General features: G+C 39.3%; 1 protein-coding gene across 1 annotated transcript in view; it reads right to left on the bottom strand.

The window, feature by feature from the left end:
• The window catches only part of KIZ (kizuna centrosomal protein), a gene marked incomplete at its 5' end in the record, with an annotated part of 94,747 nt that overhangs the window by 20,097 nt on the left and 54,591 nt on the right, over positions 1-20,059 (bottom strand). Inside the window, 2 exons of the mRNA XM_053663528.1 lie at positions 12,556-12,652; positions 16,475-16,576. Of these exons, the coding sequence (XP_053519503.1) occupies positions 12,556-12,652; positions 16,475-16,576 (199 nt within the window). The remainder of the gene's footprint in view (positions 1-12,555; positions 12,653-16,474; positions 16,577-20,059) is intronic.

Genomic DNA, 20,059 nt, shown 5'->3' on the forward strand with positions numbered 1-20,059 from the left:
GGTCTCCATGTATCACATTCATAAAAATGCAAGTGTCTATGGCATCTAATATCTATCTAGCAGCTTGTGTTTACTAAAGCCAATAAAACAAGAAACTGGCTCTGTGGGATGCCCATCTCAGTATTCCTTTTCAAGAGTTTTTGCATTTTTAATGAATTTAAAAGTCCCCTTGGGGAGCACCATTCAATTTTTAAATTATACTTAAATTCTTTAAGTCTCATACTATTAAAGAACAAAAATTCAACCAAGTAAATATGAAGATGTAATTGGCTTTACTGAACAATTCATGAATTGGGCAGCATGTCATCTAGGAAATACAGAAGAGCCCCAAGAAGCTGTACCATATGGAAGGCTTTTGTAGGCAGAAATTGGGTGGAACAAGAAAATCATTAGCAAAAGAAAAGAAAGGATTGTTTCAGGCCTTTAGTAGGAGGTGGGGGTTTTATCAAGCACATTGTCTCAGTTTCCATTGGGGGTGGGGTGGGGCGGGGAAGACCATTGTGACAGATTGTCTCATTGATACTAATTGGACAATTTAGACTGACTGATAAATATTACATTCTTAGAGAAGGTTGAAACTGAAATTAGGTCAGATATTAAGTCTGGGATTGATGTAATGGGCTTTAGCACAACTAATTCCATTTTGAGCCTGTTATCTCTTTAAAAACACTGAATCATCAAAAGAGGTATTAAACAAGAAACCACTACTTCTGTACGGCTTGCTACTTTGATTTATTTTCTTGTGTTTTTGCCAAAGTACTCACTTGTATATAGATTTACAAGATTATTTCAATGAAACAGGTTCCATCGTTTTAGATGGGAAGAATGCTGAGAAAAGACATAGACCCCAAAGTGCACCATCACTGTTCTTCTCACAGCTGGGACCACAGTCCTCTTGATGCAAGAAACCCTATGAACTCTTCTCCTTCCCTTTGGCTCAAGCCTGGTTATCCCATGGCTTAAAAATCTGCATTTTCCCATAGTTGCCACAATGTACACATTCATTTCTTCAGTAAAACAAGTTCCACTAAGGTATCATCTTCTAGGCTCAGTATATGCCAATGCTCCTTTTAAACTTGGTGCCTGTTTATTTGCTATGACCAACTAGTGGTCTGTGGCCATTTCTCCAAGAAGAGTAGAAGATGGCTCCATTACCATCTGAGAGGGTCCAGTGCTAACTGACAGTCACGGAGACTGCCAGTAAGGTGGGGACCAACAACATGACATTAAAAAGATTCATCTTACATAAAGTGTGTGTGTACACACATTAAACGCAACTGTGGGTTTTGTCTACTATTTACCCACCTCTCATTTCATGAAGACACTGGGCTAGGTGCTAGAGGGGAAAGGTAGATTATAAAACACTAGCAGGGTGCAAAGACAGGCTAATTTGTCAGCTGTGGCCCCATAATAAGAGACAGAGGGGGAGAGGGTGAGGGCACTGCTGGCTGGGAGAACTGAGTGCACAGGCTATGTTATGGGGTGACTGCAGGATCCTCAAGGAAGCAAGGAGCCTCTTGGGTTTGCTTTGAAAGATGGAAAGGATTTCACAGCTCAGGACCGAAGAGCAGAATTCAGAGGGATATGGCAGCCAGGATCCCTTGGCATGAGCAAGGGCAAAGAGGCAGTCTGGCATAAGCCAGGTCCCCATGGCCTGGGATACTTGTTTGAGCCCCAGGAATATGTCCAATGCTCATTTACCAACTGTACTTGGCTGCCTCCAAAGTGCCTCATGGTGAACATGCCTGGCCATTACCAAACTCATGATCTTCCCAGGCTGGTCCCCTTCCAGCCAAACCAGGTTCCTTCTCCTGTCTAGTCAACAAAACTAGCATCTCTTACCCGGACCTTTTTTTTTTAAACCTTTGTAATAGTCCCCTGACTGGTGACATCACATTCATCTTTTCCACTTTGCACCCAGTAAATTTTTTGAAACTGAAATCTGATCACCCCTCTTCCTTGCTAAAAACTCTTCAAGGCCTTCCTGTTGTTTTTAGTTGGAAAATTAAATCACGAACAGTACATTTAAGGTTGATGCTCCAGACTTCACTGTGCCCTTTTGCTGGAGTCTTCCCATCCTATATCCCCCAATGCCACCCTCTAACTTAAGCTCTCATCAAAGCTGCTATTTCACATCCATTTGTGTAACTGACTGACGGGTGATCTCTCCCCTCTAGACAGTAAGCTCCATGATGGCAGCAACCACACCTGTTTCAGCTCAGCTGGATAACCTGTGCACTTAGTATATACTCAGTGAATGTATGTGGAATGAATACATGAGCCTCACTAAACACAGGGCCCTGCTTAAAGGCCCTCGATCATTATTTGATGATACATTATTTCATTTGTATTATTTCTACTTATTACGTGAGTTCAGAATCACGTTGTTCAAGTTTCTTACCAAAAACATTCTTTCTTACAAGAAACATGTTTCAGACCTAAATTAATGCAGTTCACCCACTGGGAAAGGTGGAAGATGCTTTCAGGTATTTCCTACTCAGTCTTCACATCTATGGGGTAATGATTTTTCCCTTTGGGAAACCATTTATGCAAGTTGATGCGACACTGCAAGTCAAGGCTGATTTTTACTATACATAATTCTCAGGGGCAACATTCTTTTTGGGGTCACTAACATGTAAAGCTAAGACAAGTTCAAAGGGGACAGTGTGAGAACTTTTCTTGTAGTGCTGCTTAGGGCCCACTTATTTAGCTGCTAGCATAAATGAGAGAAAAACAAAAACAAACTCACTTTTGAAACCATAAGAAATGCAAGAGTTAAAGTTATAGGCCACAGGATATGGTTACCATACTCCATCAGATGACCTCAGAATCTCCCTAATCTTCCCTGAAAGCATGAAAGTAACATTTCTATCTTGTAAGGCGGAGGTTAGCAGAGGGTTGTTGTGAAAAGCCAGAGAGTAAATGGTTCAGTGGTATGGGCCATATTGTCTCTGTCTACTCAACTGTGCGGCTGCAGCACAAAAATGGCCATACACAATATGTAAACAAATAGGCATGGCTATATTAAAATGAAACTTCATTAAGAGACCCTGAAATTGAGTTTCATATAACTGTCAGCTATCATGCACCATTATTTTCCTTTAGACTTTTCCCAACCATTTAAATGTAAAAACCACTGAACACTACACACAACCAGGCAGTGACCAGGCCTTAGTCCCAGGGCCACAGTTTTCCCAGCCTGTGGTGAAACAAGGCCGATGTGTACTGCAAATCAGAGTCTGCTTTCCCTGCATCATCTCTCAAGGGTAATAACTCTTGGAATCTAAGATAGTACTCTTGGTATTTTTCCCTTAGAAGTTTACAATTAGACTGGAGGTCCTACTTAAAAATAAATCATTTTCAGGTAAGATGCCACAGACAAATGATTAAATTAAAATGGGACCGTGTTCTACTGGTGTCATTGTAATTGGACAATGATTTCTGAAGAATTTTCCAGTAGGTCTGGTAATTTTTTCCCCCTTAGCTGTACAGTGACACCACATGTGCAACCAGGGATATTCTCAACTGTTAACATTTTGCAACATTGACTTTATCACATATCTTCCCTCTATCCATTAAGCCAATATTACTTTTTGATGCACATCAGTAATTATTCATAAATTCTTCTGCTATTGATAAACCAAATTAGGGCAGCTCTAATCAGAGTCACATTTGTTCTCAACCTTGCTAAACTTAAGAAACTAAGGTCTGTCAGGATCTAAACAGAATAGTTTTATTCTAAGTTCAGCACCTGGAACAGAGTCAATACCTATGGCATGTAATCATGATACAGGGTACTAAAGAAAATAGTCAAAATTATGTGTTAACTGTTCATTTTATATGAACAAAAGGCTAATATCACTAGATATAGTCAACATAAACACAAAACTGGATGACAAGTACACCTGCAAGTATAGTTTTGCTTTGTGGAACCAACAGTGGACACAAAAATGAAACATGGAAAATGAAACTATTGCTTTCTAAGAAGCCTATTATTAAATTATAGCAGAGTCCTGGCCAGGTAGCTCAGTTGGTTAGAGCATTGTCTCATACACCAGGAGGTCACAGGTTTGATTCTCAGTCAGGATACGGGAGGCAACCAATTGATATTTCTCTCTTTCTAAAATCAATAAAGATATCCTCGGGTGAGTTCCATAGAGGTTAAGGAATATGTTCCAAGACACACAAAGACAGCCAGTGGTGGGACAGAAGTAGATAAAAATGTTTTTCCCTACACACAAAATTCACAGGTTGCAAACCTCTGTGTCCACAGGGCCTTGTATAGAGTGGTAAAACAGCAGGGTAGGGAAAACCTGGGTAGATGAAACAACTGGTCCCTGTCCCAGTGTGTTACTTGTTATGGGAGTTCCTTTCAGAAGCTAGGACAGTGTCAGCTGGGGGGCCAGAGATACTCTATTCGTAAAACCCAATGCTGCCTATTGCATGGCCCTGGGCAAGCTTCCTAACCTTCTAAGCATCCATTTTCCTGCTTGTAAAATGAGGTAGTAATGCCTTCATTGAAGCATTCTGATAATCTCAGAGATAATCCTATCGAGAGTCTATAAACAGCAAGTTTTGGGGGAAGCAGCACTGCTGCAATGTCTAGACATTTGGACAAAGCAAGGCATGTACGTAGTTTGGTTTCATGGGTTCTAAGTAGAGGAGATGAATATTCAGGCACAGGGGGCCAAGAAAGGGTAAGATTTGGAGACGGACTGGGTTGAAACAGGCCCAAGCTGTATGAAGTGTCCTCCTTGAGGAGCCTGATGGATGGGAATCAGAATGGAAGAGCCAGGAAAACTGCCTCTACCAGGCTGTCCACAAGGAGTGGGCAGAATATCTAGTCTGTAATAGTTTGCTCATTCACTCACTCACTCACTCACTCACTCACTCACTCACTCACTCACTCACTCACTTTCTCAGATGACTATGCATCAGGCTCTGTGCTGGGGCTGCAGCAACCAATAAGACACACTTGATCTCTGCTCTTGGGGCTCTTACGCTTCAGTGGAGGAAGACACCAAATAACTGTGACGCAAGCCATAACAGAAAGTTTCAGAGTGAGCTGAGAATGATGGTAGTAGGATTGGGGGGAAAACACTCCAGGCCCCCAACATATGTCAAGAGCCCACAAGTGCTCATCAAATTCAGGTAAGAACCTCAATAAAACACTCTGTAAGTGTGCTCACCCATGTCCTGCTCCCTGAAAACAGAATGCAGAACACACAAACAGAAAGGATGTAATCAAAATTGACTGCAAGAGTCTCCTTTTGAAAATGTGTTTGCCTACACCTCTCCCTCTTCTACAGACTCATGTAGATAACTTAATGAAGTATGTGATTCTGTAGCTGGGGTACATGATGCCATATAGAGGTGAGGGTAATTGACTTTTATAAAGCTACGAAGATTGGTCCAGTTAAGATGGAAGCATAGGTAGACAGGCTTCACATCCTTGTGCTACCATAAGAAGGATCAAAACTAACCTCAAAACAAAAAATACCCAGAACTGCCAGAAAATAAAATTGTATGGAAGTTTGACAACCAAGGATTTAAAGAAGCCATATTCATCCAGATGAGGTAGAGACGAATGCCTGGGGTAGAGAGGAAACAGTATGGCAATGACAAGATGTCAGCAGCGGCTGGCAGAATGGGTGGTCCCACATTCACACGTGGTAGATAAGGATCAGGAGGGGTGCCTTGGGAGCAAGTGATCCCAGGCCAGACCATGTAGCTCAGGGTTCTAGCGCTGGAAGATAAAGTCCCATAACTGCTAGCTGTAAAAACTAGTGGGAGTTGGGGTGGCAGAAGAAACTGCAGGTCTCTCAGGAGTTTAAAGGGCCTACATGGTCCTAGAATGTATACAAACCCGCCCACTCCAGGAACCACCACCAGGGTGGTAGATGGAGAGGCACCAGCTGCATACAGGAAACTGGTGAAATGACTGGAAATGGGGCAAGTGCCAAGCAAGCCTCCAGCAGTTAGGCAGCAGCATTGCCTCCTTGCCAACCCCCCCCCCCATACTGAGCCACAAAATGGTGAAGTGGGTTGCCCCACCATGGTGATACCTAAGTGTCCACCCCATATAGCTTAATAGGTATGCTAAGATAGGGAGTCAATGCAGCTTTACCCAATACACAGACACAAACACAGGGAGGCTGCCAAATTGAGGAGTCAAAGAAACATGGTCCAAATGAAAGAACAGAACAAAACCCCAGAAAAATAACTGAACAAAATGGAGATAGCCCAATGAGATACCACTTTACACCAGTCAGGATGGCTATCATAAACAAAGCAACAAACAACAAATGTTGGAGGGGTTGTGGGGAAAAGGGGTCCTTAGTTCACTGTTGGTGGGATTGCAGACTGGTACAACCATTATGGAAAACAGTATGGAATTTTCTCAGAAAAATAAAAATCGACCTGCCTTTTGACCCAGCAATTCCACTGCTGGGATTAGATCCTAAGAACCCTAAAACATCAATATCAAAGAACCTATGCACCACAATGTTCATAGCAGCACAATTTACAATAGCCAAGAGTTGGAAGCAACCTAGGTGCCCATCAGTAAATGAATGGATCCAAAAATGGTGGTACATATACACAATGGAATTCTATGCTGCAGAGAGAAAGAAGGAGCTACTACCATTTGCAACAACATGGATGGAACTGGAAAGCATTATGCTGAGTGAAATAGGCCAGGTGCTGAAAGACAAATACCATATGATCTCACCTTTAACAGGAAGCTAAACAACAAAACAAACAAGCAAGCAGAAAAAAAACAAAAACCAAAAAACAAAGACACTGAAATAGAGAACAAGGGGATAGTGACCAGAGGGGGAGAAGGAAGGGAAGTTAAGGGGGAAAAAGGGGGAGGGATTTGGAGGAACAAATAGGAAGGACACAGGGACGAGAACTAAGGGGGGTGGAAATGGGAGGGAGGTGGGGAGCAAGGGGCGGGGGAGGCTGGGATGGGAAAAATAGACAAAAAACTGTACTTGAAAAATAACTAAATAAAATTAAAAAATAAATAAATAAATAAATAAAAAAGAAAAAAAATGGAGATAGCCAATCTATCAGATGCAGAGTTCAAAACACTGGTGATAAGGATGCTCAGAGAACGTATTTGAGTGCAGCAAAAGCATAAAGGAAGAAGTGAAGGCTATGCTAAGTGAAATAAATAAAAATCCACAGGGAACCAACAATGAGGGAAGGAAGCCAAGGTGCAAATCAATGATTTGGAACATAAAGGAGGAATAAACATTCAGCCAGAACAGAGTGCAGAAACAAGAATTTTTTTTAAATGAGGAGAGAATAAGACTCTGGGACATCTCCAAAAGTGCCAACATCCAAATCACAGAGATGCTACAAGGACAAGAGAAAAAGCAAGAAATTGAAAACTTATTTGAAAAAATAATGAAACAAAATTTCCCTAATTTGGTGAAGGAAATACACATACAGGTCCAGGAAGCACAAAGAGTGACCCAAAGAGGACCACACCAAGACACATCATAATTAAAATGCCAAAGGTTAAAGATAAAGAGAGAGTCATAAAAGGAAAGAGAAAAGCAGAGAGTTATCTACAAAGGAGTACCCATAAGACTATCAGCTGATTTCTCAAAAGAAATTTTGCAGGCAAGAATGGACTGGCAAGTTTTCAAAGTGATGAAAAGCAAGGACCTACAACTAAGATTACTCTATCCAGCAAAGTTATCATTTAGAATTGAAGGACAGATAAAACGCCTCCCTGATAAGGCAAAGCTAAAAGAGTTAATCAATACTAATCCCATATTATATGAAATATTAAAGGGACTTATTTAAGAAAAAAAAAGATCAAAACTATGATCATTAAAATGACAACTCAAAACTATCAACCACTGAGTCTAAAAAATGAAAACAAAAATAAGCTAAGCAAACAACTAGAACAGGAACAGAATCATAGATATGGAAATCATTTGGAGGGTTATCAATCAGCTGGGAGGGAGGAATGGGGAAAATGGGGGAAAAGTTACAGGGGTTAAGAAGCAAATTGGTAGGTACAAAATAGACAGGGGGGGTGTTAAGAATAGTTTAAGAAATTTAGAAGCCAAAGAACTTATATATGACCAATGGACGTGAACTAAGGGGTGAGGGGATTGCTAGAGGGAAGGGAATACCAAGTGGATGGGGCAAGGGGGTAAAAATTGGGACAACTGTAATAGCCTAATCAACAGAATATACTTAAAAAAATGATGTTTCAGTGAATGGTGGAGCTATATACTGCTGATTACTCACACAGGAAGTCCAATGGTTATTGAGCACTGGTTAATGAGAAAAGCCACCCAAACCTCAGTGAGGAGTTCCCAGAAACAGATTGATAATAGAAATAGCCACAGCACCACAGCCTCTGCTCAGGAAACTCTCAAAAGGTCAGAAGTTAAGCCTTGATAATCTAGTATGCGCCAGTTAGGTGAAAGGGTGTGGCAACAGCATTCCAGAAAAAGTGTAGGAATAAAAGCCAGTGCACATGACATAGTATACTGTGAGAGGAAATGACATGTGGGCACCTAATGAGCACACAGACCTGGGGCAACTGGCTGGGAGGGTGCTCCAGACTGCAGGCCACTCAATGCTTGAGGGGGGGTGTAGGCAACAGGAACTCATAACTGGCAGCAACAGAAGTAAAATAGGCTAGGGTGCTGGATGCTCTTTCTTGGCTTGTAGAGAGAAGGAATTTGGAGAACAGCATATGTGGGGGATGTCTTAATGTTAATAACACACTGACTCTCAACTTCAAGGTCAATATCATTTTTTTAAAGAAAAAGATAGCCACAGCACGTTAACAAACTACCCAAGTTAATGTGACTTTGAGGTCATGTCAGCTGAATTCAGCAATGAGACTGAGTATCCTGCCAAGAACATGGTCTATAGCGTTGGAGACAATGAGAAAAGGCTTCAGCAGGAAATGTCCTTCCAGTTCTAGGGTCTTTTTATAAGCCTGAAAATAACTAATTTATGAGAATTTGTGGTCTCTAGAATCAGAATTCTACAATTTTTATTGATTTTGACTGCTAGTTAGAAATATTAAAATGTCTTACATAGTATCTTTGGCTAGAATTTTCCTCAAAATAGACATGTTCCTGAAAAATAGAAGGCTAAAAATAATCCAAAAAGAATAAATCCCAATAAGTGTGCCAACAAATATCTGTAAATACTAATTTTAAGTTTTATAGGCAGAGTCTGACACAGTCTAATTCAACAAAGTCTGAGTGCCCCCTGATGGTTAACCAGGGGCCCTGCAACAAATGACATTTTTTAGCTCCCTGGGGTCAATTTCTTAACTAACCTCTTCCCTTCAGATAATCAAGAAAATTTGGTCTTTTGTGCTCTGTGTAGAAAAAGTAAAATATACTAGTTTGTGATGAAAAGCATGTGGATTATTTAGGAAGCTGCAGGTTTGCTAAGCAAGAGATGGAGAAGGAGGTCTTTCATATGAGAACCTAAAGCACATCAAGAAAACCTCATTTTTATTTCTTTGTGATCTTCACATCATCCCAAGGGGAAATGACCTGTCACGAAGAAAAATACCACAGCCCCACCAAACATCAGCTGCAGCCTGGCGCCCTCCGCTGGCTACTCCTATGGCTGCAGGGCTGGCATAGAAGGCCACCCAAGGAGGCCTCCCAGGGTGCCTGCAATGGCTGGGTGAACTTGGCTATCTTTCCCCCAGGCAATTATGTTGTAAGCACACATCCATTTCTTTTGATAAAACGTTTCTTTCTTTCTTTTGGTAAAATGTTATCTTGATCCAGCCAGTAAACTGAATTTACACGACAGGTTGTTAAAATATACTCTCCAGAAAGGATCCGGGAGAGTGAAAATCGTTTCCTGGGGAAGGTAAAGCAAGACAGTGTTTTCAGAGGAGAGGAAGCTCTGGCATGCACCCCTGAACAAAAGAGAACAAGTGGTCTTTACTCGGAGAACGGCTTCCTATTAGGACTCACTCCTTCGTACATTATGCCTTTCATCCCCACTCAACCACAAAATGATTTTGCTGAAGCAAATTCAATGGTAGAAAAAGATTTACCCTGAAAGAATCTTTAATAATAAACTGTTGCCAATCTGCCTACTTGCCTGTGATTTACTAGTATAATACAATAAACATCAGATTCTATTACGGCTCATGCACTGAAGCTGCTGCTCTGAAAAACATAATATGAAAGTATCCGGACCCTACCACATCACAATGAAATGAGCATGTATAAATGTGCTAAGAGTATCTCTTTGCATCTTTTATAGCTTGTGTGTATTAATCTGTAACGCTTATTAAGAAAACCATTGCTATGCAAAGCAGCACCCAATCCCTTTCTCTGGCTTTTCAACAGAGTATACTGTTTAGCCAATAGGATGGACCCTCTGGCCCTCATTCTGCATTCATTGCAGGCAACATTTGCACAATGTATCTCTCAAAGGCAGCTGAAAAGAAGGCCTTAATACTCATGTAAACAACTGCAAACCAATTACTTAATGAATCAGGCCCACACATAATGAGGTGCAGACAAAGAGCTATAAATGTAGTTTTGCACCCAAGCCGCTGCTTTAAAGTAAAATCCCTCAGCTGTAGTTTGGGCTTAACTAGCACATCATAATTATTGTTTCTGGGACATCAGAGGAAGCCATTTTTTTCTTAAGGTCTAGCAGGGTCTTTTTTTTTTTTTTTTTTAAGGTTGCTCATCAGCTCACTGACAAAAAAGAGTGAAGAAGAATTTTTAAAAGTGCTACAGCAGCACTGGCACTGTTATGTTTATTCTCAAGTACTGGTTTTGAGACCACTTGTAAAAGCAATAAAGCATGAGGAGTGACTGCAGTAAGTGGGATCTTTAAATGTAAGCCTCTAAATAATTTCAGTGAATCCAGGCACAAACAGCAAAACTGGAGCTCTCCAAAGCCCAAGGTGGTATATTAACAAAACCAAACCCAGCATAAGAACAAAACCAGATAAAACCAAACCCACTTACTGGGCTCCCAGACCTTTTCCTCACTGGATTAGAATCAAAGCTTCTTCGAGACTTTTTTTTCTTAAGGTGATATGATTATTTGTAATTTATTTAAGAAATTAATTTCATGCACAAACAACAGTAGTAACAAAAAGGCCCCTGCCTCAAACTGAAGAAGAAAAAAGTTTGATTTTATAATGAAATGCAGATGTAAGATGTGAAATGATCAGGCTGAGAAAAAATGCTGTACAGAATCCAACAGCTTTCTGAATATATTTTAAAAATATTTGAAGAATATATATAAAGGTTATGAAGTATTGTTTTTAATGCCTCTAAAATATAATAAAAACATTTCTAACCATCTATAAAAACTAAATGTATGCATATGCCAACTGGTAACAGTAAGCCCTAAAAAATACCTGTAGAATTTATTGTCTTTTAAAATTTATTTTAGAAGACCTAGAACTTGCAGTTATAGTATAATTATAAAAATATAATACCATAATACTCTTCCTGACCCATAATTTATCTTTCACTTTCTTCAAAGCCATGGATGAGAACCCAGGTATTAAAGATAATAACTTCTCATAATTAAATAAGTAATTCCTAAAACTGAACTTATCAGATTTCTAAAAGAATTCAATTTCAGAAAAATCACTATTATTTAAAAATATCCCAGGTCCTAAAAATATTGCAATGTTTTTCAAAATAGAAACAAAAAAGCATTTTAAAAATACTGTATTTCTGGATCAAATCATTTAATCTTTTAGGATACTAGAAATGTAAAGTTCCTGTTTTAAATTTTCAATGGGGTAATAAGCAGTTAATTCAAATGTACTGCAATCATCAGAAGGACTTTTTAATATGAGAAATGTTACTAAGAAAAGGAAACTTGTCCTGTTTTAAATTATATTTATCCCAAATCAGAAAATGTAGGCATTTCATAAGACGATTGCTTCTTTTCCCATCTATAAATTCTTCCTAAGTGACTCAATGTCACAGCATCATTAGTATTGAATGCTGATGACAAATCCAGCATAGAACTCATTTATCATTGCTTGAAAAATGTACAAGAAGTGCTACAGTTTAACAAATGTGAAAAAATAAGTTTTGTTCCTTACAGGAAAATAAGCAAGAAAGTATCTAACCCCAATACTTAGTACAAAGAGGGAGTACAAAAACAAATATCCAGCAATTGTTGGCATGTATATCAGCTGCCTCAGAAAGAAAAAACAGGCCACTTTATTTCCTTTAAGGTTTGATGTTTTCTCTTTGCCCTTTTCCATTGTGTGGCCTCTAAGCAGTCCTAGTGAGAGCAGCTGTAGACACTAATTTGTGGTTCACTGAGGTGTCAATTGAGTCTTAAACCAAGGAAACAACAGCTGCAAAACATAATAGGCTCTGGTGCAAATATTTTCAAATGTAGACTAAAGTTTCAACAGTTAGTTTAGATAAACAAAACCCCCAAACTATAACATTCTATCACATCACACAACAAAATAACGTAGCTAAAGTCTGATTCACTGTGCAGTGACATTTCTCTTCTTGTTGCCACTATTCAGAACGGGTTTCATGACTTTACCTTGACAAAGGATTTCCTTCGCTAGAGGAAAAACTAGCTTCTGAAGTAATTTTGTTAGTTGTCTTTGTCTTCAATGTACTGCTACCAATGTTCAAACCTGTGACAAGTACAAACAGGAGATGTTAGCCACCATGCAGCAATGATTGCAATGAAGAAGAGACCTCACAGTAACTTTAATAAAACAAATAGCAACAGAGGAAGATGCTGTTCAAGCCACAGAAAGCAAGGAGCTTCTGAGGCAAGGAATAACATGTTGGTATGTATGTATATTATGTATGTACATATGTATGTATTCATTTATTCTTCATCTGAGGATATGTCTGATTTTAGAAGGAGAGGAAGATAGAGAGAGAACATCTACTGGTTGCCTCTTATATGCACTCCAAACAGGGACTGAACCTCCAACCTAGGTTATGTGCCCTACCTGGGAATCAAACCTGCAACCTTTTGGTGTATGGGATAATACTTCAATTAACTAAGCCACCTGGCCAGGGCTCAAAGAGCACCATTTTAAATGGCCAAGATGCATGTGTAAACACATGGGCCTTAATACAGCATCAAGCTACGATAATGGGTGCCAGGAACCAAGTGTCAAAATAACTGATGCTCCTGGATGATGGTTGCTCACACTGAAATGGGGTGCAGAGTCTGAGGTCTCCAAAGTCCCCGCAGCCCTTGGTTGGGGGGAGAGTGGATGATATGGTTTAAGATACTCCTCATAACAATGGCAAGTGGATAGCCATGTCCTTCCTGAGTGCTACCACCTGGGTAAAAGGTCTAAGTGACTTTTAGAACATGTAGTGCCTAATATGAGGTCATGTAGGAAGCTCTCAGTCAGCATTTTAAAATAGGGGGCTGGTCTGCCATAAAGGAGAGAGAGTAAAGGGGAGTCACAATGTAGTAGCCATGAAGTTTGAAAGGGTGTAGAAGGGCCCCCACAGGTCCACCATAAGGCCTGATGTATAAGGAGGTGCCACATGGTTTGGGATTAAGAGCTGGGGTAAGAAAGAGGAGACCCACTGGGAAACCTGGCTGGAGAACACAGGGGCACAGCTGAGGAGCTGGAAATTGTGGTACCTGCCTAAACAAGTATGGATTAGTGGGAGAAGCCTGGGATGCTGAACTGTGGCTGGGAATGCTGAGCCATGGACTTCTGCGTTTTTGAAAGATGGTACCTCTGACTGGCATAGTCTGAAACTGGCCGGGGTTGGAAAAGGGGGGCAGAATTATGTGTTTTGGTATGTTTTAAAGGGAGTGGGATTTAACATCACAAATCCGCCATCATTCTGAATCTGTACAACCTTTAAATAAACAACCCCTTTCCTTTTTCACCAAACTTTCTGCATTGGGAGTTACACTTCTTGGTGGTAGGCAATCGAACCCCACAGCTGTTCCAGAACAGCATAGGCAGGGTTCTGTAACACCACCACCCACCTTTAAGTCTCTCTGCCAAATCTCCTTTTTCCATCTTGCAGAGGTGACTGAATCTCCACTGAAAAACTTCAAGGGCACCCCTTAACCAGCCTGAAAATGCTGATTGAGAAGATGCCCAATGCACCTCTTTCCCTGGAGTTGGGGGAACTCCATGGTGCCCTCAGCTTTCAGAAAAATTCCTGACCTGTGCATCCTGAGAATCCTCAGACTTGGATGTGTCTGTTATAAATGTGATTCTTAAGTGTCAACTGCCCAAGATCACAGATAGACAGTGCATGGGCATCTCAGCAAAAGTCATTGGCCTAGTTTCCAACCTGTAATCTGCTTGCCTGCATTTATAACCTCTGCAGCGGCGTGATTCTCCTGATAACTCAGCTTGAGCAGGGTCAGCATTTGCTTTATAGGCCCAGGCAATTATAGATATGAAAAAAAGGCACAAGGTTTAAGTGGCTTTTCTGAGAGATAGGTCCAGAGACAAAGACCTAAGACATCTGATGTAGAAAGTAACTGAAATATGCACTTCTTCAATAGTTAGAATTGGGGGTGGCTTCTGAGTTCAGAGTGCACATCCCCACCACTACCTGGAATAGTGCTATGAATTTTAACACTGGAACTTGGCTTCCATATCCCTCTGCCCTCCCAGCCTCCCTTCCTGCTTCTTTCTGGAGCTCAGAGAAGTCCTTAGTATCCAAGTAAGAATGAGAATGAAAAAGTAATGCATGATCAAATGTAAAATAAATACTAAAGGTAGTATCTAACAATGACAGCTAACAGTATTAGAAGCACTTCTAAGATGCTAATGATGGAAAATTTAGAATCTTGCAAAGCACGCAGTGTAATTTAGAGTATGGAGTGAGCAAACTGAATCTAGGGGTGTTTTACTATAAAACCTATAAAGTATCACTTCCCTTATGAATAAATTAAAAAAATATGTTAATGATTAATATTAATAGTACTATAATCTTAATACACATCCAATGGATTAAAACTTATATCAAATGTACTTATCCTTTGAACATGTCCAATTAACTATCCAAAAATACACTTACCAAAACATATTTGTGGAGTCACCTTCCAAACTATGTATGTCTGCTAACCAGCTATAATGCTTAATAAGAGACATTACTCTGTTGTGACCTCACTTGTAAAATGAAGGGTTTGGATACGTACTTTCTAAGATCCCTCTGGGTTCTAATTCTGTCACTCAAGTAAAGAAGGTGATGAAAAGGAAACATTTAAGAGCTCACAAGTGCTGTATCTCTCCAAAGTGATGAAGACTTCCATTAGGGGCAGAGGCGCTGTTTTATACCTCAACAAACTATAACATCTCATGTTTGTGGTGTTCAAATAACCACCATCACCAACACAGCCAGCCCTCCCAAGAGGTCTTTCACTAACAGGCATACTGCTTGGTATTTAACCTTCAGTGGCTCACTGAATTCTCAAAACCACCAAAATAAATTAAGTTTTCAGCAACTAATCCTAACACTAATATTATCTAGGAAATAGCTCTTCAAAGATAAGTCTGATGCACCATAAGTATATCCCTCAAAAAAATGTTTGTCTGGTGAATATAACTTTGAGGCAACTGGGAAATCTGAGTATGGACAGGGCATTACGTGATATTAAGAAATCATTATTTATTCTCATAGGTGAAATTATGGCATGGTGAAATTATGTAAAAGTAACATTGACGTTTACACCCCTCTGTATTAATTCATTTGCTTTCACAAATGGAACTGAGGTGCTATACTAAGAAAAGGGTGTAATAACATAAAAACCACTGAAAATAATAAAAACATAATAAACTATAAAAAACAGAAAATTACACTTAAACTTTCTAGACTAAAGAAAATACATGAAAGCCTAAAACTAGTTCTTACCACCCCAAACCCCAAAATTCTGGTGAGAGAGGATAGCCTAAGATGATGGTCCTCATTGATGAATAAGAAGTTGGAGGATATGCCCTGGCAGGCGTGGCTCAGTTGGTTGGGTGTCATCCCACAAACTGAAAGGTTGATGATTCAATTCCTGGCCAGGGCGCACACCTGGGTTTTGGGCTGTGTGCTCCATACCCCATTGTGGCACTTGCAGAAGACAACCAATCAACATTTCTCTCTCTCTTCCTCTCTACCTTCCTCTCTCTCTAAAATTTAAAACAAATTAAAAAAAAGAAATTGGTAGATGTGATAAGAAAAGTAATTTGAAGTATGTTCTGTGGTATTTAGTGACAAGTTAGTATCATGATACACACAGGTAGAATCCAAGCCTTGCGGGGCCAGCACATATGCAGGAGGGAAGACTTTTCCAAACTCTCGTTCATTAATGATTAAAAAAGTACTGGTTCATTCTGACCCAGTGACAATGTTACAAACCAAACTCCAGAAACCTTCAAAGAATGATCACTCTTCCCTGAACACAGCACTGGCCACTACCCTGCGTCTCCTAGACACTGATTTCAAGTGCTGAATCCTCCCTTGCTTACCTGACAGTTGTGATGCAGAAGCATCCTTTTGGAATCTGTCTTCAGTTTGATTTGTATTATATTCAAGGGTAGACTGCTTCAGCAACTGGTAGCCTTTTGTTTCTATAGATTACAAAAAATAAAAGGCAAAGATAATCGGATAGCTACATGCAAAAAGAAAAGAAGTTGGACCCTTACATCATACAGAAAAGTCAACTCAAATGTGATTAAAGACTTAAATCTAAAACCTGAAATTATTAAATTTTTAGAAGATAACAAACAATAAAATCTTCGAGACTTTTGATTTGGCAATGATTTCTTGGATGACCAAAAAGCACAGTTAACAAGATATAAAACAGACAAATAGGACTACATTAAACTTAAAATTTTTGTGTGTCAAAGGAAACAACAGAGTGAAAAGGCAAAATATGCAATGGAAGAAAACAATTAAAATCATATATTTGATAAGGGGTTAATATCCAGAACCTATAAGGAACTTATATAACTTGACAACAACAAAAAATAAATAACCTTTATTAAACTGGGAAAGGACTTAAATAGACATTTTGCCAAAGAAGATATATAAATGACCAATAAGCACATGAAAAGATGCTCAAAATCACTAATTATTAGGGAAATGTAGACCAAAACCACAATGAGCTATCACCTCACACCTGTCAGAATGGCCACTATAAAAAAATACCAGAAAATTAATAAGAGTGTTGTTAAAGATGTGAGTAATTTGGAACCCTTGTGCACTGTTAGTTGGTATGTTAAATGGTACAGCTACTATGGAAAATAATATGGAGCCTCCTCAACAAATTAAAAATAGAATTACCATATGATCCAACAATTCCACTTCTAGTTATACATCCACAAAAACTGAAAACAGGATCTCAAAGAGTTATTAGAACACCTTTGTTTCTCACAGCATTATTCATTATAGCCAAGAGGTAGAAGCAACCCAAACATCCATCAATAGTTGAATGGATAAAGAATATCTGGCATACACATACAATATTGTGCAGCTTTAAAAAGAAGGAAATTCTATTATATACTACAGCATGAATAAACCTTAAGGACATTATACTAAGTGAAATGAGCCAAATATTATATGATTCCACTTATATGAAGTATCAAAAGTGGTCAAAATGATAGAAACAGAAAGGGAAAAGTGATTACTAAAGGCTGAGTGAGAAGGGGGAGGGGTATTAGTGTTTAGTGGGTAAAGTACTTCAATATTGCAAGATGAAAAAGTTCTAGAGATCTGCTGAACAACATGAATATATTTAATACTGCTTACTGTATACTTAAAATGGTTAAGATGGTAAATTTAATGTTACATATTTTTTACATAATTTTTAAAAAGTAGTAAACAGATATCCCAATTTGTCCATGACAATTCAGGTTTATGTCTGTTGTTTCAGTAAAATTATTAATAGAATCCATTTCTGTTATTAAAGTTTCCTAATTTATATAATAAATGATATGGTTGCCCTACTTAGGAGACATACAAGGTCTGTCCATTAGGTATCCAGCCATGTAATATGAATAATAGAGACATTCACTGAAGAAGATACCAGAAACATTGTACATAGGACAATGATACCTCAGTTCTCTTCAAAGTAGGTACCTTGGGACCTCTCAAAGTTCTCCCAGTTGCCATCAGCTGTCCCATTGCATTTTCCTGAATCTCAAGGATGGTCTGAAATCTCTTCCCTTTCAAAGGTGAATTTAGTTTTGGGAAAAGGCAGAAGTGGCAGGGCACCAAATCTGTGCTGTAGTGGGGCTGATTTGATGTTTTACAAAAAAACTCTGCATAAAATATGATGCATGAACAGGCACATTGTTGTGATGAAGCTGCCAATCACCAGCTGCCCATAGTTGCAGGCCTTCTGAATCATTTGAATAGTTCCACGGAGGGATGTTCAAGCATAACTCAAAATTTGATGCAGATTCATTGCTGTACTCAATCATTTTGAAAGCAATGGCCACGCAGTCCACATCCTCACTCTGTGGCATCTACTGTACCCAATGACAAGTACAGTGAAACCATCATTGTTCACACATATACTTTCCAGTCCACTCACCTTGGCTGCCAGGTTACACTGATGTTGCACAAACCACTTTCACTATATGAACCATGGCTGGACTTTCTCTGGACAGACATCCCATATAAACCAAATGCAACGCAGTGGCATAGTTGGGCATAGTGGGCATAGCTGGCATGGTTGGATTTTTTTTAAAACATGGTAAAAATACTTGAACACTGATTGTATATTTCATGATACTGATAAATTATTATTAATTGTTTTAGGTGTGAGAAAATACACAGAAATACTAAATTTTCTACTACCTAGAGAGAATTTTCTTAAATTCTTCCTACTTTTCCAATGCATGAAGATTATTCTTTGAATTGTCCCTTTTTAGATACTGTGAAAACAAACAAAAAACAATTTAGTTGAACCTAGTTTTCAAGACTCAAAGACAGGTTGTGTGTTTATCTGAGGTGGCCAAATTGTAGTCATTATTTTGAGTGGGTCTGTGGATAGGCTCAACTCATGGAAAAATGGTATCTCTCCACTCTAGGCCTTGCAGCAGCCACTGTAGGAAGGAACCAGAAAGAAACAGTACTAAAAACTTTGGTCCATCCTCTGTTCACTTCAAAGCACTCCCTCCTCTGTTTCTCAGGCTCTCATATTTGAGTGCAGGTGTCCAAGGCTGGATGAATGGTAGGAGCATCACAAAGAATAATAATAGCAGCAGGATGAGCTCAGAGCAGGATGAGCTGAGAACGGAGAGAACATATGCAGGGAGCAAAGTCAGGTGCACCAAAGGGATTAACAGCAGCCTGACCTGGCTCATATCCACAGCACACCCCAAGCCCTGCAGAGCTTCTAATAGCATGTATTGTAAGTTAAGGTGGGAAAGATTGTTGGGAAAAACAATAAATAAAGATCACATATGTAAGGCACCCAAGTAACACTACATTGCCTGTTACCTCAAGTCTCAAGGATACCTGGATAATATGGAGAATGGAGAATTAGAGTGTTAGAACAGACATAACAAAACAGTATCCATGTTTACATCTTCAGTGTGGCTATAGATAGAAGGTTCCTGCTCTTATGTTAGCACCAGGGGCTGGCAATCACCTTCCTGCTTCTGCTGACTCAACTTAAGAACTTAACCACAAGGCCTTATTATTGGATTAAAACTATCATCAGAACAAAGAATAAAAAATATAACTTATCTTGCCTTACTGAGAATCAATCAAGAAAAAAGTATTTAAAATGAGCACATTTTAGAGCATGAAATGTCATGTAATTAAAATATGCACAGGCAGGGCTCTTAATTCTGAAAATAATAAATGCTAAGGTAATACTTTTTAACATTGCTAGATTGTGAAGTCAGTTTGGCACACTGGAAGTAGTATTTAGAAAAAGTTAATAAACAAAACACATGATGTAGCGCATGCAGAGGGAAAGGTATTGTGTTGTATAACTTCTGGCAGTGTCTGTTGAGTATTGGCCTGGAGAGAAAGTGTTTCTTGGTGTAGTTTAGTCCCAGCATCTTAGAATGGCTCCAACAGGGTGGCATCGTAACACT

The sequence above is a fragment of the Artibeus jamaicensis genome, unplaced genomic scaffold (assembly GCF_021234435.1).
Source record: "Artibeus jamaicensis isolate MK-2021 breed Jamaican fruit bat unplaced genomic scaffold, CSHL_Jam_final contig_320, whole genome shotgun sequence".
Taxonomy (NCBI): Eukaryota; Metazoa; Chordata; class Mammalia; order Chiroptera; family Phyllostomidae; genus Artibeus; species Artibeus jamaicensis.